Source organism: Panulirus ornatus, chromosome 14, assembly GCF_036320965.1.
Source record: "Panulirus ornatus isolate Po-2019 chromosome 14, ASM3632096v1, whole genome shotgun sequence".
NCBI classification, from domain to species: Eukaryota; Metazoa; Arthropoda; class Malacostraca; order Decapoda; family Palinuridae; genus Panulirus; species Panulirus ornatus.
In genome coordinates this window covers 41,504,726-41,532,621 of record NC_092237.1, presented here as the reverse complement: position 1 = coordinate 41,532,621, position 27,896 = coordinate 41,504,726, and the positions used below count along the sequence as shown (strand labels likewise).

At 42.8% G+C, this 27,896-nt stretch overlaps 1 protein-coding gene across 1 annotated transcript; it reads left to right on the top strand.

Moving 5' to 3' along the window:
* The first annotated feature begins 530 nt into the window (after positions 1–530).
* On the top strand, positions 531–12,605 carry LOC139753089 (probable glutamate receptor). Its single transcript, XM_071669175.1, has 6 exons — positions 531–807; positions 2,556–2,699; positions 2,842–2,932; positions 8,451–8,748; positions 10,282–10,499; positions 12,240–12,605. Exons 1-6 carry the CDS (start codon positions 731–733, stop codon positions 12,426–12,428), a joined length of 1,017 nt encoding a protein of 338 aa, XP_071525276.1. The 5' UTR covers positions 531–730; the 3' UTR covers positions 12,429–12,605.
* Positions 12,606–27,896: the final 15,291 nt, after the last annotated feature.

Below are 27,896 nucleotides of genomic sequence, written 5' to 3'. Positions count from 1 at the left end.
TAGCGAAGTAACGTTAAGAACAGAGGACTGGCCCCTTCTCTGTTCCTTTTTTTGGAAAATTGAAAAAAAAAGAACGAGAGGGGAGGATTTCCAGCCCCCCCGCTCTCTTCCTTTTTAGTCGCCTTCTATGACATGCAGGGAATACGTGGGAAGTATTCTTTCTCCCCTATCTTCAGGGATTATATATATATATATATATATATATATATATATATATATATATATATATATATATATATATATATATATATATATATATATATATATATATGTATAGGCATTTAGTGTTCACGTTTGGCATTGTAGTGTATGATAGCGGAAGGTAGTGATTACTGCTGACGGAAAACATGGTAGATATTCCAGTAATGAAATCTTAAGACAAAGGTTGCGTAGTTATACGGCCTTCATTACCCATCATTAATTTACTCTCTGCTTTATACTTCTTATAGAAAATACGGCGTTGGTTTCCTGGCCTGAGAACGACGATGGGATGTTGAGGTGGTCGTAAACACAGTGTTCCCAAGCTGGAGATGTGAGGTTGGTGTCAGGAGTGAGTACGGCGTCAGCAGCCTAGAGGCCTGGAAGGGAGCGAGGTGGTGATCCCAAGCTGTAGAGCTGAGCATGGCTTTGCTGGACTGAGAAGCCGAATTACATATTGTCGGGTTGGAAAAGCGAGTTCAGTGTTACCAGAGTGGATGGGCGATCGTGGTGTTGCCAGAGTGGAGGAGTGATGGCTCGGCCGCTGCGGGAGGTGCTGGAAGACCCAGAAGTGGTCCGCGACCTGCAGCAGCATCCCGCCACCTTCAGGTAACACACCTTCACCTGTTATCACATCAGTTTACCATCTCGGGCAGTAATGAAGGTGGGGGGAAGATAGACGGCAGATCACATCACTCGCAAAAGCATCAAAATGGGATCAGTGCCTTGGGCCACCGTCCTGTGTCTATTGACGTTAATATTAGACTCGTCTCCAAGCCAAATGGTGTTTTTAGAAGCTGTGCTCAATGCCAGAACATAATGCAGAGGCAATGCCACAGGCTGCACATCTGAGAATCAGAGTCCAAATCACAATCGTTTATAAGATGGCCTTAATCAGACAACTTATGAAACAACAACAGATAATGCACACGAATCAGAGATAACCTTACCCTAAGCCTTAGTCCCCGAAATGTATACGTATCAAAGAGTCTGCCCACAGTCCACACTCTGTCCACAACTTGGGCTAGTTGGTAGCTTAGGCCGCCCGAGTCTTCGCCGACTCACACGCGCACATTTCCCTCTTGAAGGATGATCTACCCAGGCGATATGTCTTGAGTTACGGCGGCAAACGGAGTTGCAGCGCAGTGTAGACGTCTCGTCTTAGCATGACGCGAAGCTCCCACCTGTCCACGGGAGACTTGGCTTTGTATTCCCGCGATCCCTCTGGCCTCCACGGAAGATTTCACTCGGGCTCCTTCTCAGAGACGTCCTCGGCTGAACACCAGGTTATCACAAACCCCTGTTGGACTGTAGAGAGAGTATCACGGTCCCCAGGTCACCTCTGCTCACAGGAGATCACTTTATTTTACAATCAGTTTTCGTGCGTAACCCGACAAAATATACAACCCAGTCTGACCCTTGTAATCCAACACATATGACGTATTGCTTACAATCATAATGATACTTAATAACTTTGGACAAATGACAATTTCCTACAACCTATAGAAACATTGGTCACTTCTACGCAACAGTATAACACTAACATTTGTACATATATAAGAATTTGTACATTGATGTAACACTTTACACACATAAGGCAACCCAGAATTATCAGAGGAATTATTGTCCAGCTTTTTTAGTTTTGCGAGACATCAGGCTGGTGTTGTGACCACTCAAGCAAGCCCACTTCACAATGATGCCTTCCACTGCCAAACGTACGAAAAAGTCGCAAGGAGAAGCGAGGGATCTTACATAAACACTAATGGCTGTGTCGCCCAAGAACGACACGCATCCCTGAGCTCCTGGTTTGGTGGCTGGTTGGTTGTCTGAGGTTTAGGCCTACCAGCTGCCAGGGTCATTGAGGCCGTCAACGTACGTTACATCCATCAACCGAAAAATATTTAACACGTAACACTCTCACTATGCATGTATCCCATCCGGTGTGATCTGTCTCCATCCACCGCTGCTCTCTACAATATACCTCGCTTGTATTCCTCAGACAATCACGTCCTTTCCCCTGTGTTAAGCCTAAACCAATCATCTTTCTGCCATCGACCTCCTGCTCACTTGTATACTATGCACCTGTAGCGTCTTCGAATGAACATTTTTGATTAATGAAAAAAGATACCATCGTGATGGATAGCATATAATCCATAACAAAATCTCCTCATTTCTAGATAGAGTCATATCTTGATTTATCTTCGGACAATGATATATATTTCGTGATCTAGATACATAATACATTGGCGAGATTCATTACAGGTGTGTGATACTAAGATTAATTTAAGGATACGATACATCTCAGTGATCACACAGTACCGGAGGTGTACCTGACTGATCTCTCCTACACTGTGCAGGTTTAGTGAGGGCGCATCACTGGTGGTGTCGGCGGTGCACTGGCCGCCACACATCGAAGTCGAGGAAGACGGCGACGGTAGGCTCGCCGTCGCTGGACCCGTGGCTAATGTCCTCAACATTCTCGCACACTCGTTCAACTTCACGTGAGGCAGAGCAAGCTTTGCTTACCACAGATCACAGCTTGTGTTATTGTTTGTCTTATATACAGTGATATAATCAGTCGCACATGATCGATGACATAAAGTTGCAAGACCACAAGTGTAGCTTTTAACTGTCCTTCGTCAGGTACCGGATAGTTACCCCAGACGATGGGTCGTGGGGCGCCACCTTACCAAACGGGACTTGGTCTGGTATGGTGGGGCAGGTGAGCAGGCAGGTGAGTGTTCCCACGCAATATATATATATATATATATATATATATATATATACATATATATATGTATATATATATATGTAACATACAAACCTCCAACAGTCAGGATCGAACCCGGGACCCCTGTGCAAGAGGCAGGCATGCTAACCGCTAGGCTATGAGACTGTATAATAAGAAACGACTATTCGAAATACTAAGTACTCGAATACCCTTCGTCTCCCAATACACATATATATACATATATATATATATATATATATATATATATATATATATATATATATATATATATATATATATATATATATCCCTCTTTTGAAAAATAAAAAAAAAACCAGAGGGAAGGATTTCCAGCCCCCAGCTTCCTTCCCTTTTAGTCGCCTTTTGCGACACGAAGGGAAAACATGGGAAGCATTCTTTCTCCCCTATCCCCAGGGATAACATATATATATATATATATATATATATATATATATATATATATATATATATATATATATATATATATATATATACATAAATATTTTCTTTTTTTTTTCATTATTATCATCATTATTTTGCTTTGTCGCTGTCTCCCAAGTTAGCGAGGTAGCGCAAGGAAACAGACGAAAGAATGGCCCAACCCACCCACATACACATGTATATACATACATGTCCACACACGCAAATATACATACCTATACATCTCAACGTATACATATATATACACACACAGACATATACATATATACACATGTACATAATTCATACTGTCTACCTTTATTCATTCCCATCGCCACCTCGCCACACATGAAATAACATCCCCCTCCCCCCTAATGTGTGCGAGGTAGCTCTAGGAAAAGAGAACGAAGGCCACATTCGTTTACACTCAGTCTCTAGCTGTCATGTAATAATGCACCGAAACCACAGCTCCCTTTTCACATCCAGGCCCCAACGAACTTTCCATGGTTTACCCAAGACGCTTCACATGCCCTGGTTCAATCCATTGACAGCACTTCGACCCCGGTATACCACATCGTTCCAATTCACTCTGTTCCTTGCACGCCTTTCACCCTCCTGCATGTTCAAGCCCCTATCACTCAAAATCTTTTTCACTTCATCTTTCCACCTCCAATTTGGTCTCCCACTTCTCCTCGTTCACTCCACCTCTGACACATACATCCTCTTGGTCAATCTTTCCTCACTCATTCTCTCCATGTGACCAAATCATTTCAAAACACCCTCTTCTGCTCTCTTAACCACACTCTTTTTATTACCACACATCTCTCTTACCCTGTTATTACTTACTCGATCAAACCATCTCACGCCACATATTGTCCTCAAACATCTCATTTCCAGCACAACTCTATCCTCCTATATCCTCCTGCGCACAACTCTATCCACAGCCCACGCCTCGCAACCATATAACATAGTTGGGACCACTATTCCTTCAAACATACCCATTTTTGCTTTCCGAGATAATGTTCTCGACTTCCACACATTCTTCAAGGCTTCCAGAATTTTCGCCCCCTCCCCCACCCTATGATTCACTTTCGCTTCCATGGTTCCATCCGCTGCCTAATCCACTCCCAGATATCTAAAACGTTTCACTTCCTCAGATTTTTCTCCATTCAAACTTACCTCCCAATTGATTTGACCCTCAACCCTACTGTACCCAATAACCTTGCTCTTATTCACATTTACTCTCAACTTTCTTCTTTCACACACTTTACCAAACTCAGTCACCAGCTTCTGCAGTTTCTCACACGAATCAGCCACCAGCGCTGTATCATCAGCGAACAACAACTGACTCACTTCCCAAGCTCTCTCATCCACAACAGACTGCATACTTGCCCCTCTTTCCAAAACTCTTGCATTCACCTCCCTAACAACCCATCCATAAACAAATCAAACAACCATGGAGACATCACACACCCCTGCCGCAAACCTACATTCACTGAGAACCAATCACTTTCCTCTCTTCCTACACGTACACATGCCTTACATCCTCGATAAAGACTTTTCATTGTTTCTAACAACTTGCTTCCCACACCATATATTCTTAATACCTTCCACAGAGCATCTCTATCAACTCTATCATATGCCTTCTCCAGATCCATAAATGCTACATACAAATCCATTTGCTTTTCTAAGTATTTCTCACATACATTCTTCAAAGCAAACACCTGATCCACACATCCTCTACCACTTCTGAAACCACACTGCTCTTCCCCAATCTGATGCTCTGTACATGCCTTCACCCTCTCAATCAATACCCTCCCATATAATTTGCCAGGAATACTCAACAAACTTAACCTCTGTAATTTGAGCACTCACTCCTACCCCCTTTGCCTTTGTACAATGGCACTATGCAAGCATTCCGCCAATCCTCAGGGACCTCACCATGAATCATACATACATTAAATAACCTTACCAACCAGTCAACAATACAGTCACCCCTTTTTTTGATAAATTCCACTGCAATACCATCCAAACCCTCTTCCTTGCCGGCTTTCATCTTCCGCAAAGCTTTTACTACCTCTTCTCTGTTTACCAAATCATTTTCCTTAACCCTCTCACTTTGCACATCACCTCGACCAAAACACCCTATATCTGCCACTCTATCATCAAACACATTCAACAAACCTTCAAAATACTCACTCCATCTCCTCACATCACCACTACTTGTTGTCACCTCCCCATTAGCCCCCTTCACTGAAGTTCCCATTTGTTCCCTTGTCTTGCGCACTTTATTTACCTCCTTCCAAAACATCTTTTTATATATCTATTTATTTTGCTTTGTCGCTGTCTCCCGCGTTAGCGAGGTAGCGCAAGGAAACAGACGAAAGAATGGCCCAACCCACCCACATACACATGTATATACATACACGTCCACACACGCAAATATATATACATATACATCTCAACAAATATAAATATATATATATATATATATATATATATATATATATATATATATATATATATATATATATATATATATATATATATATATATATATATATATATATACACACACAGACATATCCATATATGCACATGTACATAATTCATACTCTCTGCCTTTATTCATTCCCATCGCCACCTCGCCACACATGAAATAACAACCCCCTCCCCCCTCATGTGTGCGAGGGAGCGCTAAGAAAAGACAACAAAGGCCACAGTCGTTCACACTCAGTCTCTAGCTGTCATGTAATAATGCACCGAAACCATAGCTCCCTTTCCACATCCAGGCCCCACAGAACTTTCCATGGTTTACCCCAGGCGCTTCACATCTTCACATCTTTTTAGTCTCCCTAAAAGTTAATGATACTCTCTCACCCCAACTCTCATTTGCCCTCTTTTTCACCTCTTGCACCTTTCTCTTGACCTTCTCCCTCTTTCTTTTATACATCTACCACTCATTTGGATTATTTCCCTGCAAAAATCGTCCAAATGCCTCTCTCTTCTCTTTCACTAATAATCTTACTTCTTCATCCCACCACTCACTACCTTTTCTAATCTGCCCACCTCCCACGCTTCTCATGCCACAAGCATCTTTTGCGCAAGCCATCATTGATTCCCTAAACACATCCCATTTCTCCCCCACTCCCCTTACCTCCTTTGTTCTCACCTTTTTTCATTCTGCACTCAGTCTCTCCTGGTACTTCCTCACACAATTCTCCTTCCCAAGCTCACTTACTCTCACCACTCTCTTCACCGCAACATTCTCTCTTCTTTTCTGAAAACCTCCACAAATCTTAACCTTCGCCTCCACAAGATAATGATCAGACATCCCTCCAGTTGCACCTCTCAGGACATTAGCATCCAAAAGTCTCTCTTTCGCGCGCCTATCAATTAACACGTAATCCAATAATGTTCTCTGGCCATCTCTCCTACTTACATACGTATACTTATGTATATATCTCTTTTTAAACCAGGTATTCCCTATCACCAGTCCTTTTTCAGCACATAAATGTAAAAGCTCTTCACCATTTCCATTTACAACACTGAACTCCCCATGTATACCAATTATTCCCTCAACTGCCACATTACTCACCTTTGCATTCAAATCACCCATCACTATAACCCGGTCTCGTGCATCAAAACTACTAACACACTCATTCAGCTGCTCCCAAAACACTTGCCTCTCATGATCTTTCTTCTTAAGCCCAGGTGCATATGCACCAATAATCACTCATCTCTCTCCATCCACTTTCAGTTTTACTCATATTAATCTAGAATTTACTTTCTTACACTCTATCACATACTCCCACCACTCCTCTTTCAGGAGTAGTGTTATATGTATATATACGACAATACACTTACATATCTATACACATACATATGCATATCAACATATACGCATATGCATATATATACATGCACATACACAAACATATCCAAATATACATATGTACATATTCATACTTGCCCGCCTCCAATCCATTTCTGGCGCTACCCTGCCCCTCAGTAAACAATATCGCTGTCCCCCGCTTCAGCGAGGTAGCGCCAGGAAAACTGACAAAAAAGGCCACATTCGTTTGCACTTAGTCTCTAGCTGTCATGTGTAATTCACCGAAACCACAGCTCTCTATCCACATCCAGGCCCCACAGACCTTTCCATGGCTTACCCAAGACGTTTCACATGCCCTGGTTCAGTCCATTGACAGCACGTCGACCCCGGCATACCACATCGTTCCAGTTCACTCTATATTCCTTGCACACCTCTCACCCTCCTGCATGTTCACGCCCCGATCGCTCAAAATCTTAGTCACTCCATCCTTCCACCTCCAATTTGGTTTCCCGCTTCTCCTTGTTCCCTCCACCTCTGACACATAAATCCTCTTTGTCAATCTTTCCTCACTCATTCTCTCCATATGTCCCAACCATTTCAATATACCCTCTTCTGCTCTCTCAACCAAACCTTTTTTATTACCACACTCTCTTACCCTTTCATTACTTACTCGATCAAACACCTCACACCACATATTGTCCTCAAACATTTCATATTCAACACATTCACCCTCCTCCGCACAATCCTATCCATAACCCATGCCTCTCAACCATATAACATTGTTGGAACCACTATTCCTTCAAACATACACATTTTTGCTCTCCGAGATAACGTTCTCTCCTTCCACACATTCTTCATCGCTCCCAAAACCTTCGCCCCCTCCCCTACCCTGTGAAGCACTTCCAATTCCATGGTTCCATCCGCTGCTAAGTCTACTCCCACATATCTCAAACACTTCACTTCCTCCAATTTTCCTCCATTCAAACTCATTACCCAACTAACTCGTCCCTCAATCCTGCTGAACCTAATAGCCTTGCTCTTATTCATAAGTTCTTTAGTTCAAACTCGTCTTACTATTTAGTGAAATTACTGATTTGTATCAGGATCATCCCTTTGGTTTCTCGAACAACTTGGTGTGGATGAAATCCTTCATGATACATGTATTGTTTCTGATAACCATTTTCATTCTTGATGTAACTCACGTCACAGATCTAGTTCCTCTAGCACCGAGACCTGACCTTGCAGGAGGTGGACGTTGCTCTGGGACCATTTGGGATAACCGAGAGCAGAGCCAAGATTGTGGACTTTACTCGATCCTTCTACTTCGACGACCGAAGTATTTTGGTGAGCAAGGGAGTGCCAGAGGTTGACCCATGGGGATTCCTGTTCCCCCTGGCATCCACGGTGTGGGCAGCACTATTGGCAGTGCTGGTGGTATCCTGGTTGGCAATAGTGGTTCTGAGCCACTTTCCCAGGGACTCTGGACGGTTCAGGTGGATCTTGGACCTACTCTTACTCCACCTGAGAATTATCCTGCATCAAGGTTAGTGTGCTGAAGCACATCCAGGATCTGGGATACGGTAACGCTTGTCCAGTTGGTGACGTAACAATGTGAGGCAGGCTGGCAGCGTAAGCCCTTATCGTATACATGTACACACCTGGTATAGGATAAGGTGTGTGTGTGTGTATGTGTGTGTGTGTGTGTGTGTGTGTGTGTGTGTGTGTGTGTGTGTTTACATAAGAATGAAGACATGGTACATACATACAAGATTAAGAGACGGGGGCAACACGAGTGCAAAACTCTCTCCCCGTAATACACAACTGGTAATCACAGACAACATTACACTCCCATTCACTGAAAAAAATGATGAACAAGATTCAGCTCCTTGTACGTTGAACGTTACTATTACAGTTGCATGATTTAGATATAAGACACATGAAAGGGGTTGATAATGAGATAGCAGATGCCCTGCAGGTGTTTTTGTGTATGGTGAAATTCGTAACTTATTTTTGTAATGAGGGATGACTCTCTGTGCTCCACAACATCTGGACATTTCTCTGAGTGGAGAGGTCGCTATCCAGGAGGGCCAACATGGGTATGTTTGAAGGTACAGTGGTCCCGACAATACCGTATGGATGCGAGGTATGGCATGGCATGTACAGAGGACGGAGGATATGGTGGATATAAAATGTATGAGAACAGCGTGTGGTGTGAGGAGGGTAGAGTAAGTGATGAGGTAAGAGAGAAGTGTGGTAATAAGAGTGGGGCTAGGAGTCCGAAGATGATATGCTGAAATGGTTTGGACGTATGGAGAGAATGAGTGAGGGAAGATTGACAAAGGATATACGCGTGCGAGATGGAAGAGAGAACGAACAGGGGAGACCAAATTGGAGATGGAAGGATGAAGTGAGAAAGTTTTGAGTGACTGAGGCCTGAACATGTGGTATGGTGAAAGGCATGCGCAGGTCAGAGTGTATTTCAGCAATGTGGTATACATGGGGCGACGTGCTATCAATGGACTGAACCAGAACATATGAGGAAGTCGAGGGTAATCAAGGGAAAGTTTGTCGGGCCTGGATGTGGATAGGGAGCTGTGGTTTCGGTGCATTACATATGACAGCTAGAGAATGAGTGTGAGCGAATGAGGCCTTTTCTTCGTATGTTGATGGCGCTACCTCGCTAATGCAAGAAACAGTGAACATGTATGAAAAGAAAAACAAAGAAATTTTCATGCAAATCTATGTGCATAATTGTGCATGTATATGAATATCAATAGTAACACATTCACGTGTACATTTGACGTCATCTCACCCTTTGATAATCTTCGCATTTCCATGTCTAATATATTTTTTCCGAGCGAGTGATTGCCAGTGAGACTAAATCATTTTTTTTTTTTAACTAGATCAGTTATTTGATAAAAGATGAATTCCTCACTCTTCACTGGTCATATCTGAGCTATTCTAAACCTTCACAAACATTCACACTGAGAATTCGGTGGTAACATTCCTTCGTATAATGTCACATCTTTGACTTCATTCCTGTGGCAGATTAAGACATCTTAGCAATTCTCATCAGACATAACGATGAAGTTGTCTGGTGTGAGGGAGAGGCTGGTGGTGGGCGGATGGCTGCTGGTGGCCATGATGGTCACGTGGAGCTACACCGGGAACCTGGTCTCCCTGCTGGCGGTGCGTCACATCCCTCAGCCCATCCAGACCATCAGGCACCTCGTGGATGACGCTGGCGCTACAGTCATCATGGAGCCTAACACCATCGTCACAGACACCATCTCTGTGAGTGTAGTCGACTCGTGGAGACTTGACGTGGATCGTCACTCGAATCTTTGTTCTTCTTTAAGCGGCGTGATGGGTCAGGTCGACAGAGAAAGCGCGGGAGTTGCGTTACGTAGGTCCTGCCAAGGAAGCGAAAACGTTGAATTAATATCAAAGATCAACATATATTTCTAGGTTGAAACATATATCAAGCTAATGTAAGTGTGAGTAAGATACACCATGTGTGACTTAGGAGTTTGGCTACACCCGAGACTACTAGTAGCTAGAATTGCCGCTTATAAACGAAAAAGTAGATGAAAGTCACTAGACTCCCCAAGGTTTTTACGATGGTCATAATTGAGCTTGTCATCACACCTCTAGTAAGTTTCACAAGTAAACATTAATGCAGAAACAATGTCTCTGGCATAAAATTCCTGTATTGACAAATCAAATATATATGAAGCTTCTAAGTCGGGATAGTGTATATATTTTTTTTCATTATAATCATAGTTTGTCGCTGTCTCCCGCGTTAGCCAGGTAGCGCAAGGAAACAGACGAAAGAATGGCCCAACCCACCCACATACACATGTATATACATACACGTCCACACACGCACATATACATACCTATACATTTCAACGTATACATATATACATACACAGACATATACATATATACACATGTACATATTTCATACTTGCTGCCTTTATTCATTTCCGTCGCCACCCCGCACGCGCGAGATAGCGCTAGGAAAAGACAACAAAGGTCACATTCGTTCACACTCAGTCTCTAGCTGTCATGTGTTGATGTGTCATATGTTGATGATCATGTTTTTTAATGCCCAAGTGTGGAGATCTTGGGTGTCTTGTTATTAGGGTACTGTTGATGCTCATTTCTCCCAGTGGACCTACTTCATAGACTGTGAGGTCATCAACATACTTAAGATGTCTCTGGCAGTCCCTCACAGCATCGTTGATCACGGCCAGGAAGGTAATGAGTCCACACTCAGTACCCTGAGGCACACCATACGTTATTCTATTCCACTCACTAAGCTTCCCAGAGGGACCCCGAACTCTCTGCAGTCGGTCGTTGAAGAAACTGCAGAGGCAGCGGAGAAGTGTGGGTCGCACTCCCAGTTCGGAGAGTCTCCGGATCACAACTGAGTGGTCTGTAAGATCAAATTCTTTTGAAAAGTCGTATATGACCGACGACAATAATTTGCCTGGTTTGTCAAGATCAGTGAACGTGTCATGAAAGAGACGGTCAAGGTGATGATGGTTGGTGGAGCGTTTCTGTATGTTACCATATTGTCTTGGGTCAATATGGGGAAGAATGTCGGCCATGATCAGTGATGTTACAAAGCTCTCCAAGATCTTGCTAAAGGTCGGGGTGAGGCTGATGGGTCTGAAACCATCAGTGATACTGGATTTAGGTTTCTTAGGTACTGGGATGATAGTAGCTTGACGCCAGAATCTTCTCTTATCAAATATACAAAGGATTGTAACATGAATATTAGCAAATGTCTACATAAACTGGATAGCTTTGTCGTAGGGGAAAATTTGTAAACGGTTTCCTGTCTTGTCCACATAATATCATGAGAGGCTGTGCCAGATCCGACAACCACACACACTTCTGTACCAACCGCGTCTCAGCTCCGCCTCTCTTGTATACATATATACTGACTGTTCTGAAATTCATTTACCTCTCCATGTTGACCATCACCTAACCTAGTAAACCTCTCTCATCCTCTGGCGTGTGCAGAGGATCAAGTCTGGGGACCTGAAGGAGCTGAACGACCTGAGGTTCGTGGGCCGCGTCAGGTACCAACACGCGAAGACCTTCCCGACGGCCCTGGACACCCTCGTCCGTCGGCAACGCCACGTCATCATCGGTACCTCTCTCTCTTCTGAACTCCTCATCGCTGACGTCTTCGACAAAACAGGTGGTTGAGCGGAACGTGACGAGATTATCGATTTCACTCACTGATAAACAATCCGTAACACAAGGTGCCAATACTAGCGATAGATTTATGATCTTCTCGTTGTCACAGGTCGCTGTGATTTCTACAGAGCCCAGCAAACGTTCTTCACTTCCACACACTGTATCATCGGCCAGAAAGGGAACCCGATTGTGCCAGGGATCAGTCACAGGTGAGGACAATAGACCACTCAGAACTTACTGGACAACATGCAGTAGTTATGATCGTCAGCTGTTTCTCCTGAGTTATAAGACAAATGAGGCGGTGATCTTCATACCTGAGGCTATCACTTTATGAGAAATGATTTGGGAATTTGTCGTAGTGGAATCAGCAGTGATGGAAGCATCGATATTCACGACGGTCGTAACTAAATGAAACATTACAAACTTTGTGATGCTCCTCCGTAGCCGAGGTGTTCCCTCCCCTCCCACAAGAACCAAGTCACATTACACCTACGATGTATCCTTGACTTCCCCAGACATAATGAGAATTCAGTGTCCACAGTCTGGGACACATAATCAACCTAGTCACTTCTGTAACATTTGTAGTATTTTCCTCATTCACTTCACCATGTACTGGTAACTCAACATGGTGATGTGAGGCGTTCAGTCATACAACTTGGGGTCAGGGATGTTAGTTATTCAGTTGCTATGACCCTAGGTGGGCGGAGTCGAGGCTCACCCTTCTCGAGTCGGTCAAGGTTGGCCGTTGGTAGACTCAACCTAACCTTCAAGGACACCGCTCGTGCAAACACATGCCTTTCTTGTACCAGAGCTGCTGGCATGATCACACTTACTGCCCCTCTGTTGACAACTAGTACACCAGGGTCATCTGTGTTTACGTAGACAGGTCTGGGATCGTTGACCATAATCATCCCCCCCCCTGCCTCCTCTTCATTTCCTTGATTACAAACGTGTGTGAACATCACATGTTTGTGAACAATGCCACAGAGCTTACTAGCATAATTTTACTGGTACACCAGAAATAGAATGTGTGCATCCTGCGGCCAAGTGTGCATCCTGCGGCCAAGTGTGTAACCTGCGGCCAAGTGTGTAACCTGCGGCCAAGTGTGTAACCTGCGGCTATGTGTTTCCTATTTATTGGTTTTCCATGCTTACATCCTCCATTACCTATGCACCTGTCATTCCAAATGAGGAACTGGCATTTGACCTTACCACTGCAGACATTTCCCCTGATCTAAAGTAAATGGCACGATGTCTATAAATATCACATAATAAACTAATACCTGTGTTAAACTAGTCTACAGGAAGTCCCACTGCTCTGTCCAGCATGATGTAAGGTCGAGATAACAGTGTTGTGTGCTGCAGGATCCGAGCGATGGTCGAGTCTGGGCTGTACGACCATTGGCTCCTGAGTAACATCTCGACCAGCTGCAGGATGTCTCCGTCCAGGATCACAGTGAGGGAAGCTCTCTCACTCACGAACCTTTGGGTGAATACTTCAAAGACATACGTCTCATAACTGACACTTGATTCGTGCAGTAACAAGTAAGATACGGTAATCTAGAACAGTTAAGAGAAAACTTCGGATATGAGTTCAGAGGGTAAACTCCTGGGTCAGTGAGAGGAGAAGAAAGAATAGGTGGCTCCTCTGACTGAGGACTGAGCCGTGGGACCAGAATGAACAATACAAGGAAGTGAGGACAGGACTGAAATACCGTCGACATTAACCTACATCGACCAACCGGAAAATCCTTAGCCCCTTCCTCAGGTGTTAAGAATAACTCTAAGACACATTAACACTATGTACTCATGGCTCATCATCTTCCCACCGAGACTGCAGAGAAGTCTCACCAAAACATCTTTTTATTCTCCCTAAAATTTAATGATATTCTCTCACCCCAACCCTCATTTGCCCTCTTTTTCACCTCTTGCATCTTTTTCCTGACCTCCTGCCTCTTTCTTTTATACATCTCCCACTCATTTGCATTATTTCCCTGCAAAAATCACCCAAATGCCTCTCTCTTCTCTTTCACTAATAATCTTACTTCTCCATTCCAACACTCACTACCCTTTCTAATCTGCCCACCGCCCACCCTTCTCATGCCACAAGCAACTTTTGCGCAAGCTATCATTGCTTCCCTTAATACATGCCATTCTTCCCCCACTTCCCTTACGTCCTTTGCTCTCACCTTTTTCATTTTGTACTCAGTCTCTCCTGGTACTTCCTCACACAAGTCTCCTTCCCAAGCTCACTTACTCTCAACACTCTCTTCACCCCAACATTCTCTCTTCTTTTCTGAAAACTTCTACAAATCTTCACCTTCGCCTCCACAAGATAATGATCAGACATCCCTCCAGTTGGACCTCTCAGCACAGTAACATCCAAAAGTCTCTCTTTCGCACGCCTATCAATTAACGCGTAATCCAATAACGCTTTCTGGCCATCTCTACTACTTACATATGTATACTTACGTATATCTCTCTTTTTGATCCAGGTATTCCCAATCACCAGTCCGTTTTCAGCACATAAATCTACAAGCTCTTCACCATTTCCATTTACAACAGCGAACACCCCATGGACGCCAATTATTCCCTCAACTGCCACATTACTCACCTTTGCATTCAAATCACACATCACTATAACCCGGTCTCGTGCATCAAAACTACTAACACACTCACTCAGCTGCTGCCAAAACACTTGCCTCTCATGATCTTTCTTCTCATGCCCAGGAGCATATGCACCAATAATCACCCATCTCTTTCCATCCACTTTCAGTTTTACCCATATCAATCTAGAGTTTACTTTCTTACACTCTATTACACACTCCCACCACTCCTGTTTCATGAGTAGTGCTACTCCTTCCCTTGCTCTTGTCCTCTCACTAACCCCTGACTTTACTCCCAATACATTTCCAAACCTCTCTTCCCCTTTACCCTTGAGCTTCGTTTCACTGAGAGCCAAAACATCCAGGTTCCTTTCCTCAAAACTACTACCTATCTCTCCTTTTTTCTCATCTTGGTTACATCCACACACATTTAGACACCCCAGTCTGAGCCTTTGAATCATGCATACATACATTAAATATTCTTACCGACCATTTAACAACAGAGTCACCCCCTCTTTTTAACAAATTCCCTTGCAATACCATCCAAACCCGCTACCTTGCCAGCTTTCATCTTCCGCAAAGCTTTTGCTACCTCTTCTCTGTTTACCAAATCATTCTCCCTAACCCTCTCACTTCGCACACCACTTCAACTACAACACCCCATATCTGCCACTCTATCATTTAACACATTCAACAAACCTTCAAAATACTCACTCCATCTTCTCACATCACCACTACTTGTTATCACCTCCCCATTAGCCCCATTCACCGATGTTTCCATTTGTTCTCATATCTTACGCACTTTATTTACCACCTTCCAAAACATCTTATTATTTTCCCTAAAATCTAATGATACACTCTCACCTCATCTCTCATTTGCCCTCTTTTTCAACTCTTGCACCTTTCTCTTGACCTTCGGCCTCTTTCTTCTACACATCTGAAAGTCATTTGCACTATCTCCCTGCAATATTTGTCCAAATACCTTTCTCTTCCCTTTTACTAATAATGTTACTTCTTCATCCCACAACTCACTACCCTTTCTAATCTGTCCACCTCCCACGCTTCTCATGCCACAAGCATCTTTTGCGCAAGCCATCACTGCTTCCCTAAATACATCCTATTCCTCCTCCACTCCCCTTACATCCTTTGCTCTCACGTTTTCCATTCTGCACTCAGTCTTTCCTGATACTTCCTCACATAAGTCTCCTTTCAGAGTTTACTTCCTCTCACCACTCTTTTCACCCTAACATTCTCTCTTCTTTTCTGAAAACCTCTACAAATCTTCACCTTCGCCTCCACAAGATAATGATCAGACATCCCTCCAGTTGCACCTCTCAGCACAGTAACATCCAAAAGTCTCTCTTTCGCGCTCCCATCAATTAACAAGTAATCCAATAACGCGCTCTGGACATCTCTCCCACTTGCATACGTATACTTATGTATATCTCTCTTTTTAAACCAGGTATTCCCAATCACCAGTCCTTTTTCAGCACACAAATCTACAAGCTCTTCACCATTTCCATTTACAACAGTGAACACCCCATGTACACCAATTATTCCCTCAACTGCGACATTATTCACCTTTGCATTCAAATCACCCATCACTATAACCCGGTCTCGTGCATCACATCTACTAACACACTCAGCTGCTCCCAAAACACTTGCCTCTCACGATCTTTATTCTCATGCCCAGGTGCATATACACCAATAATCACCCATCTTTCTTTATATATATATATATATATATATATATATATATATATATATATATATATATATATATATATATATATATATATATATATATATATATATATATATATATATATATATATATATATATATATATATATATATATATATATATATATATATATATATATATATATATATATATATATATATATATATATATATATATATATATATATATATATATATATATATATATATATATATATATACCTATGGGTCCACGTGAAAAATGAAACACGATAAGTTTCCAAGTGCAATCTCGTGTAATAATCACATCATCAGGGGAGACACAAGAGAGAAATATAAGTCAGTTGATGTACATCGAAGAGACGAAGCCTTGGGAACTTATCGTGTTTCATTTTCCCCGTGGACACATAGGAATATCTTGATCACGCGCAAAATTGTGATCCGTTCCAATATATGTATATATATATATATATATACATATATTATATTATACTATTCACCATTACCCGCGTTACCGAGGTAGCGTTAAGAACAGAGGACTGGGCCTTTGAGGGAATATCCTCACCTGGCCCCCTTCTCTGTAACTTCTTTTGGAAAATCAAAATAAACGAGAGGGGAGGATTTCCAGCCCCCCGCTCCCTCCCCTTATAGTCGCCTTCTACGACACGCAGGGAATACGTGGGAAGAATTCTTTCTCGCCATCCCCAGGGAGGGCAAATGAGAGTTGGGGTGAGAGAGTATCATTAAATTTTGGGGAGAATGATAAGATGTTTTGGAAGGAGGTAAATAAAGTGCGTAAGACAAGGGACCAAATGGGAACTTCACTGAAGGGGTCTAATGAGAAGGTGATAACAAGTAGTGGTGATGTGAAAAGGAGATGGAGTGAGTATTTTGAAGGTTTGTTGAATGTGTTTGATGATAGAGTGGCAGATATAATGTGTTTTGGTCGATGTGGTGTGCAAAGTGAGAGGGTTAGGGAAAATGATTTGGTAAACAGAGAAGAGGTAGTAAAAGCTTTGCGTAAGATGAAAGCCAGCAAGGCAGCAGGTTTGGATGGTATTGCAATGGAATTTATTAAAAAAGGGGGTGATTGAATTGTTGACTGGTTGGTAAGGTTATTTAATGTATGTATGATTCATGGTGAGGTGCCTGAGGATTGGCGGAATGCTTGCATAGTGCCATTGTACAAAGGCAAAGGGGATAAGAGTGAGTGCTCAAATTACAGAGGTATAAGTTTGTTGAGTATTCCTGGTAAATTATATGGGAGGGTATTGATTGAGAGGGTGAAGGCATGTACAGAGCATCAGATTGGGGAAGAGCAGTGTGGTTTCAGAAGTGGTAGAGGATGTGTGGATCAGGTGTTTGCTTTGAAGAATGTATGTGAGATATACTTAGAAAAGCAAATGGATTTGTATGAAGTATTTATGGATCTGGAGAAGGCATATGATAGAGTTGATAGAGATGCTCTGTGGAAGGTATTAAGAATATATGGTGTGGGAGGCAAGTTGTTAGAAGCAGTGAAAAGTTTTTATCGAGGATGTAAGGCAAGTGTACGTTTAGGAAGAGAGGAAAGTGGTTGGTTTTCAGTGAATGTAGGTTTGCGGCAGGGGTGTGTGATGTCTCCATAGTTGTTAATTTGTTTATGGATGGGGTTGTTAGGAAGGTGAATGCAAGAGTTTTAGAAAGAGGGGCAAGTATGAAGTCTGTTGTGGATGAGAGATCTTGGGAAGTAAGTCAGTTGATGTTCGCTGATGGTACAGCGCTGGTGGCTGATTCATGTGAGAAACTCCAGAAGCTGGTGACTGAGTTTGGTAAAGTGTGTGAAAGAAGAAAGTTAGGAGTAAATGTGAATAAGAGCAAGGTTATTAGGTACAGTAGGGTTGAGGGTCAAGTCAATTGGGAGGTAAGTTTGAATGTAGAAAAACTGGAGGAAGTAAAATGTTTTAGATATCTGGGAGTGGATCTGGCAGTGGATGGAACCATGGAAGCGGAAGTGAATCATAGGGTGGGGGAGGGGGCGAAAATTCTGGGAGCCTTGAAGAATGTTTGGAAGTCGAGAACATTATCTCGGAAAGCAAAAATGGGTATGTTTGAAGGAATAGTGGTTCCAACAATGTTGTATGTTTGCGAGGCGTGTGCTATGGATAGAGTTGTGCGCAGGAGGGTGGATGTGCTGGAAATAAGATGTTTGAGGACAATATGTGGTGTGAGGTGGTTTGATCGAATAAGTAATGTAAGGGTAAGAGAGATTTGTGGAAATAAAAAGAGTGTGGCTGAGAGAGCAGAAGAGGGTGTTTTGAAATAGTTTGGTCACATGGAGAGAATGAGTGAGGAAAGATTGATCAAGAGGATACATGTGTCGGAGGTGGAGGGAACGAGGAGAAGTGGGAGACCAAATTGGAGGTGGATAGATGGAGTGAAAAAGATTTTGAGTGATCGGGGCCTGAACATGCAGGAGGGTGAAAGGTGTGCAAGGAAAAGATTGAATTGGAACGATGTGGTATGCCGGGGGTCGACGTGCTGTCAATGGATTGAACTAGGGCATGTGAAGCGTCTGGGGTAAACCATGGAAAGTTCTGTGGGGCGTGGATGTGGAAAGGGAGCTGTAGTTTCGGTGCATTATTACATGACAGCTGGAGACTGAGTGTGAACGAATGGGGCCTTTGTTGTCTTTTCCTAGCGCTGCCTCGCACACATGAGGGGGAAGGGGGATGTTATTCCATGTGTGGCGAGGTGGCGATGGGAATAAATAAAGGCAGACAGTATGAATTATGTAGATGTATATATATATATATATATATATATATATATATATATATATATCTGTGTGTGTATATATATGTGTACATTGAGATGTATAGGTATGTATATTTGCGTGTGTGGACGTGTATGTATATAGATGTGTATGTGGGTGGGTTGGGCCATTCTTTCGTCTGTTTCCTTGCGCTACGTCGCTAACGCGGGAGACAGCGACAAAGCAAAATAGAATATATATATAAAATATATATATATATATATATATATATATATATATATATATATATATATATATATATATATATATTTTTTTTTTTTTATACTTTGTCGCTGTCTCCCGCGTTTGCGAGGTAGCGCAAGGAAATAGACGAAAGAAATGGCCCAACCCCCCCCCATACACATGTATATACATACGTCCACACACGGAAATATACATACCTACACAGCTTTCCATGGCTTACCCCAGACGCTTCACATGCCTTGATTCAATCCACTGACAGCACGTCAACCCCGGTATACCACATCGCTCCAATTCACTCTATTCCTTGCCCTCCTTTCACCCTCCTGCATGTTCAGGCCCCGATCACACAAAATCTTTTTCACTCCATCTTTCCACCTCCAATTTGGTCTCCCTCTTCTCCTTGTTCCCTCCACCTCCGACACATATATCCTCTTGGTCAATCTTTCCTCACTCATCCTCTCCATGTGCCCAAACCACTTCAAAACACCCTCTTCTGCTCTCTCAACCACGCTCTTTTTATTTCCACACATCTCTCTTACCCTTACGTTACTCACTCGATCAAACCACCTCACACCACACATTGTCCTCAAACATCTCATTTCCAGCACAACCATCCTCCTGCGCACAACTCTATCCATAGCCCACGCCTCGCAACCATACAACATTGTTGGAACCACTATTCCTTCAAACATACCCATTTTTGCTTTCCGAGATAATGTTCTCGAATTCCACACATTCTTCAAGGCCCCCAGAATTTTCGCCCCCTCCCCCACCCTATGATCCACTTCCGCTTCCATGGTTCCATCCGCCGCCAGATCCACTCCAAGATATCTAAAACACTTCACTTCCTCCAGTTTTTCTCCTTTCAAACTCACCTCCCAATTGACTTGACCCTCAACCCTACTGTACCTAATAACCTTGCTCTTATTCACATTTACTCTTAACTTTCTTCTTCCACACACTTTACCAAACTCAGTCACCAGCTTCTGCAGTTTCTCACATGAATCAGCCACCAGCGCTGTATCATCAGCGAACAACAACTGACTCACTTCCCAAGCTCTCTCATCCCCAACAGACTTCATACTTGCCCCTCTTTCCAAAACTCTTGCATTTACCTCCCTAACAACCCCATCCATAAACAAATTAAACAACCATGGAGACATCACACACCCCTGCCGCAAACCTACATTCACTGAGAACCAATCACTTTCCTCTCTTCCTACACGTACACATGCCTTACATCCTCGATAAAAACTTTTCACTGCTTCTAACAACTTTCCACCCACACCATATATTCTTAATACCTTCAACAGAGCATCTCTATCAACTCTATCATATGCCTTCTCCAGATCCATAAATGCTACATACAAATCCATTTGCTTTTCTAAGTATTTCTCACAAACATTCTTCAAAGCAAACACCTGATCCACACATCCTCTACCACTTCTGAAACCACACTGCTCTTCCCCAATCTGATGCTCTGTACATGCCTTCACCCTCTCAATCAATACCCTCCCATATAATTTACCAGGAATACTCAACAAACTTATACCTCTGTAATTTGAGCACTCACTCTTATCCCCTTTACCTTTGTACAATGGCACTATGCACGCATTCCGCCAATCCTCAGGCACCTCACCATGAGTCATACATACATACATACATACATACATACATACATATATATACATATATATATATAAATATATATATATATATATATATATATATATATATATATATATATATATATATATATATATATATATATATATATATATATATATATATATATATATACATTTATATATATGGATGTAACCAAGATGTGAAAAAAGGAGAGATAGGTAGTATGTTTGAGGAAAGGAACCTAGATGTTTTGGCTCTGAGTGAAACGAAGCTCAAGGGTAAAGGGGAAGAGTGGTTTGGAAATGTCTGGGGAGTGAAGTCAGGGGTTAGTGAGAGGACAAGAGCAAGGGAAGGAGTAGCAATACTCCTGAAACAGGAGTTGTGGGAGTATGTGATAGAATGTAAGAAAGTAAATTCTCGATTAATATGGGTAAAATTGAAAGTTGATGGAGAGAGGTGGGTGATTATTGGTGCATATGCACCTGGGCATGAGAAGAAAGATCATGAGAGGCAAGTGTTTTGGGAGCAGCTAAATGAGTGTGTTAGCGGTTTTGATGCACGAGACCGGGTTATAGTGATGGGTGATTTGAATGCAAAGGTGAGTAATGTGGCAGTTGAGGGAATAATTGGTATGCATGGGGTGTTCAGTGTTGTAAATGGAAATGGTGAAGAGCTTGTAGATTTATGTGCTGAAAAAGGACTGATGATTGGGAATACCTGGTTTAAAAAGCGAGATATACATAAGTATACTTATGTAAGTAGGAGAGATGGCCAGAGAGCGTTATTGGATTACGTGTTAATTGACAGGCGTGCGAAAGAGAGACTTTTGGATGTCAATGTGCTGAGAGGTGCAACTGGAGGGATGTCTGATCATTATCTTGTGGAGGCTAAGGTGAAGACTAGTATGGGTTTTCAGAAAAGAAGAGTGAATGTTGGGGTGAAGAAGGTGGTGAGAGTAAGTGAGCTTGGGAAGGAGACCTGTGTGAGGAAGTATCAGGAGAGACTGTGTACAGAATGGAAAAAGGTGAGAACAATGGAAGTAAGGGGAGTGGGTGAGGAATGGGATGTATTTAGGGAATCAGTGATGGATTGCGCAAAAGATGCTTGTGGCAGGAGAAGAGTGGGAGGTGGGCTGTTTAGAAAGGGTAGTGAGTGGTGGGATGAAGAAGTAAGAGTATTAGTGAAAGAGAAGAGAGAGGCATTTGGACGATTTTTGCTGGGAAAAAATGCAATTGAGTGGGAGAAGTATAAAAGAAAGAGACAAGAGGTCAAGAGAAAGGTGCAAGAGGTGAAAAAAAGGGCAAATGAGAGTTGGGGTGAGAGACTATCAGTAAATTTTAGGGAGAATAAAAAGATGTTCTGGAAGGAGGTAAATAGGGTGCGTAAGACAAGGGAGCAAATGGGAACTTCAGTGAAGGGCGTAAATGGGGAGGTGATAACAAGTAGTGGTGATGTGAGAAGGAGATGGAATGAGTATTTTGAAGGTTTGTTGAATGTGTCTGATGACAGAGTGGCAGATATAGGGTGTTTGGGTCGAGGTGGTGTGCAAAGTGAGAGGGTTAGGGAAAATGATTTGGTAAACAGAGAAGAGGTAGTAAAAGCTTTGCGGAAGATGAAAGCCGGCAAGGCAGCAGGTTTGGATGGTATTGCAGTGGTATTTATAAAAAAAGGGGGTGACTGTATTGTTGACTGGTTGGTAAGGTTATTTAATGTATGTATGACTCATGGTGAGGTGCCTGAGGATTGGCGGAATGCGTGCATAGTGCCATTGTACAAAGGCAAAGGGGATAAGAGTGAGTGCTCAAATTACAGAGGTATAAGTTTGTTGAGTATTCCTGGTAAATTATATGGGAGGGTATTGATTGAGAGGGTGAAGGCATGTACAGAGCATCAGATTGGGGAAGAGCAGTGTGGTTTCAGAAGTGGTAGAGGATGTGTGGATCAGGTGTTTGCTTTGAAGAATGTATGTGAGGAATACTTAGAAAAGCAAATGGATTTGTATGTAGCATTTATGGATCTGGAGAAGGCATATGATAGAGTTGATAGAGATGCTCTGTGGAAGGTATTAAGAATATATGGTGTGGGAGGCAAGTTGTTAGAAGCAGTGAAAAGTTTTTATCGAGGATGTAAGGCATGTGTACGTGTAGGAAGAGAGGAAAGTGATTGGTTCTCAGTGAATGTAGGTTTGCGGCAGGGGTGTGTGATGTCTCCATGGTTGTTTAATTTGTTTATGGATGGGGTTGTTAGGGAGGTAAATGCAAGAGTCTTGGAAAGAGGGGCAAGTATGAAGTCTGTTGTGGATGAGAGAGCTTGGGAAGTGAGTCAGTTGTTGTTCGCTGATGATACAGCGCTGGTGGCGGATTCATGTGAGAAACTGCAGAAGCTGGTGACGGAGTTTGGTAAAGTGTGTGGAAGAAGAAAGTTAAGAGTAAATGTGAATAAGAGCAAGGTTATTAGGTACAGTAGGGTTGAGGGTCAAGTCAATTGGGAGGTGAGTTTGAATGGAGAAAAACTGGAGGAAGTGAAGTGTTTTAGATATCTGGGAGTTGATCTGTCAGCGGATGGAACCATGGAAGCGGAAGTGGATCATAGGGTGGGGGAGGGGGCGAAAATTTTGGGAGCCTTGAAAAATGTGTGGAAGTCGAGAACATTATCCCGGAAAGCAAAAATGGGTATGTTTGAAGGAATAGTGGTTCCAACAATGTTGTATGATTGCGAGGCGTGGGCTATGGATAGAGTTGTGCGCAGGAGGATGGATGTGCTGGAAATGAGATGTTTGAGGACAATGTGTGGTGTGAGGTGGTTTGATCGAGTAAGTAACGTAAGGGTAAGAGAGATGTGTGGAAATAAAAAGAGCGTGGTTGAGAGAGCAGAAGAGGGTGTTTTGAAGTGGTTTGGGCACATGGAGAGAATGAGTGAGGAAAGATTGACCAAGAGGATATATGTGTCGGAGGTGGAGGGAACGACTAGAAGAGGGAGACCAAATTGGAGGTGGAAAGATGGAGTGAAAAAGATTTTGTGTGATCGGGGCCTGAACATGCAGGAGGGTGAAAGGAGGGCAAGGAATAGAGTGAATTGGAGCGATGTGGTATACAGGGGTTGACGTGCTGTCAGTGGATTGAATCAAGGCATGTGAAGCGTCCGGGGTAAACCATGGAAAGCTGTGTAGGTATGTATATTTGCGTGTGTGGACGTGTGTATGTACATGTGTATGGGGGGGGGGGTTGGGCCATTTCTTTCGTCTGTTTCCTTGCGCTACCTCGCAAACGCGGGAGACAGCGACGAGGTATAAAAAAAAAAAAAAAAAAAAAATATATATATATATATATATATATATATATATATATATATATATATATATATATATATATATATATATTGGTGTGTCTGAATGTGCGTGGATGTAACCAAGATGAGATAAAGGAGAGACAGGTAGTATATTTGAGGAAAGAAACCTGGATGTTCTGGCTCTGACAAAAACGAAGCTCAAGAATAAAGAGGAAGAATTGTTTGGAAAAGTCTTGGGAGTAAAGTGAGGGTTTGGTGAGTGGACAAGAGCTAAGGAAGGCGTAGCACTCCTCCTAAAGTAGGAGTTTTGAGAGTGTATGACAGACTGAAAGGAAGTACGTTCTAGATTGATGTATTAAACTGAAAGTGGATGGAGAGAGATGGGTGATTATCGGTGCTTATGCACCTGCTCATGAGAAGAAAGATCTTGAGAGGCAAGTGCTTTGGGGGCAGTTGAGAGAGTGTGTCAGCAATTCTGGTGCACGAGACCGGGTGATAGTGATGGGTGATTTAAATACAAAGATTAGTAATCTGGCAGTTGAGGGTATAATTGGTGTACATGGGGTGTTCAGTGTTGTGGATGGAATTGGTGAAGAACCTGTGGATTTGTGTGCTGAAAAAAGACTGGTGATTGGGTATACCTGGTTTAAAAAGAATGATTTACACAAGTATATGTTTGTGATTAAGAGAGCTGGTTAAATGGCATTATTAGATACGTGTTAATTGATAGGCGTGTAAAAGAGACTTTTGGATGTTAATGTGCTGAGATGGGCAACTAGTGGGATGTCTGATCACTATCTTGTGGAGGCGAAGTGAAGATTTGTAGAGGTTTTCAAAAAAGAAGAGAGAATATTGGGGAGAAGACAATGGTGAGAGTAAGTGAGCTTGGAAAGGAGACTTGTGTGAGGAAGTAGCAAGAGAGACTGAGTGTAGAATGGCAGAAGGTAAGTGCGTGAGGGGAGTCGGTGAGGAACGGCATGTAATTAGGAAAGCAGTGATGGCATGTGCAAGAGATGCATCTGGCATGAGAAAGGTGGGAGGTGAGCAGTTTAGAAAGGATAGTGAGTGGTGGGAGGAAGAAGCAAAGTTGTTAGTGAAAGAGAAAAGAGAGGTGTTTAGACCATACCTGCAAGGAAAGAGTGCAAATGACCTGGAAATGTACAAGACAAAGCGGCAGAAGGTCAAGAGGAAGGTGGAAGAGTTGAATAAGAGTTCAAATGAGAGTTGGGGTTAGAGAGTATCATTAAACTTTAAGGAGAATGAAAAGATTTTTTGGAAGGAGGTAAGTAGCGTGCGTAAGACAAGAAAACAAATGGGAACATCGGTGAAGGGGCAAGGGTGGAAGTGATAACAGGTAGTGATGAAGTGATGAGATGGGGTGAGTGTGTTTGATGAAAGAGTGGCAGATGTTGGGAGTTTTCGTCGGCGTGGTGTGCGAAGTGAGAGTCAGGGAACGTGGTTTCGTGAAGAAAGAAGAGGTGGTGAAAGCCTTGCGGAAGATGAAATCCGACATGGCGGCGGGTTTGGATGGTATTGCAGTGGAATTTATCAAGAAAGGGGTTGACTCTTTTGTTGATTGGTTGATAAGGATATTTAATGTTTGTATGGACAATGGAAAAGTGCCTCAGGATTGGCAGAATGCATGTATAGTGCCATTGCACGAAAGCAAAGGGGATAAAGTTGAGTATTTAGACTACAGTGACATACGTTTGTTGAGTTTTCCTGGGAAATTGCATGGGAGGTTATTGGTTGAAAGCGTGAAGGCATGTACAGAGCATCAGATTGGGGAGGAGCAGCGTAGTTTCAGAACTGGTAGAGGATGTGTGGATCAGGTGTTTGCTCTGAAGGATGTATGTGAGAAATACTTAGAGAAACAGATGGATTTGTATGTAGCATTTATGGATCTGAAGAAGGCATATGATGGAGTGGATAGAGATGCTTTGTGGAAGGTATTAAAAGTATATGGTGAGGGAGGGAAGCTACTGGAAGCAGTGAGAAGTTTTCAGCGAATGTGTAAGCCACGTGTATGAATAGGAAGAGAGGAAAGTTTATGGTTCCCAGTTAAGGCCGATCTGTGGCAGGGGTGCGTGATGTCTCCATGGTTGGTTAAATTGTTTATGGATGGGGTGGATAAGGAGGTAAATGCAAGAGAGGGACCATTATGCAGACTGTTGTGGATGAGAGAGTCAGGGGTGGATAAGGAGGTAAATGCAAGAGAGGGACCATTATGCAGACTGTTGTGGATGAGAGAGTCATTTGTTGTTCGCCGATGATACAGCACTGGTTTCTGATTCGAGTGAAAAACCAAACATTGGAGACTGAGTGGACTTAGCAGCGATTGAAACCATGGAAGTGGAAGTAAATCATAGGGTGGGGGAGGGGGGCGAATTTCTGGGAGCGGTGAAGAAAGTGCGAAAATGCGTATGTTTGAAGGAATAGTGGTTCCAACAATGTTATATGGTTGTGAGGTGTGGGATATAGATAATGTTGTACGGAGGAGGGTGGATGTGTTGGAAATAAAATGCTTGAGGATGATACGTGGTGTGAGGTGGTATGATCGAGTAAGTAATGAAAGGGTAAGAGAGATGTGTGGTAATAAAAAGATTGTGGTTGACAGAGCAGAGGAGAGGATGTTGAAATGGATAGGACATATGGATGGAATGAGTGAGGAGAGGTTAACAAAGAAGAAATATGTGTCAGAGGTGGAGGGAGCAAGGAGAAACGGGAGACCAAATTGGAGGTAGAAGGATGGAGTGAAAAAGATTTTGAGCGATCGGGGCCTGAACTTGCAGGAGGGAGAAAGGCGTGCAAGGAATAGAGTGAATTAGAACGATGCGGTATACCGGGTCGACGTGCTGTCAATGGACTTAACTAGGGCATGTGAAACGTCTGGGGTAAACAATGGAAAGGTCTGTGGGACGTGGATGTGGATAGGGAGCTGTGGTTTCGGTGACTTACACATGACATCTACAGACTGAGTGTGAACAAATGTGGCCTTTTTTTCTCTGTTTTTGTAGCGCTACCGCGCTGACGCAGGGGGTGGCATTGCTGTTTCCTGTGGGGCGGGGTGGCGCCGATAATGGATGAAGGCAAATGAGTATGAATATGTACATGTGTATATATGTATATGTCTGTGTATGTGTATGTATAAGTAATTATATATGCTGATATGTGTATGTATCTGTGGCGTGTATGTATATATGTGTGTATATGAGTTGATGGATCTTTCTTAGT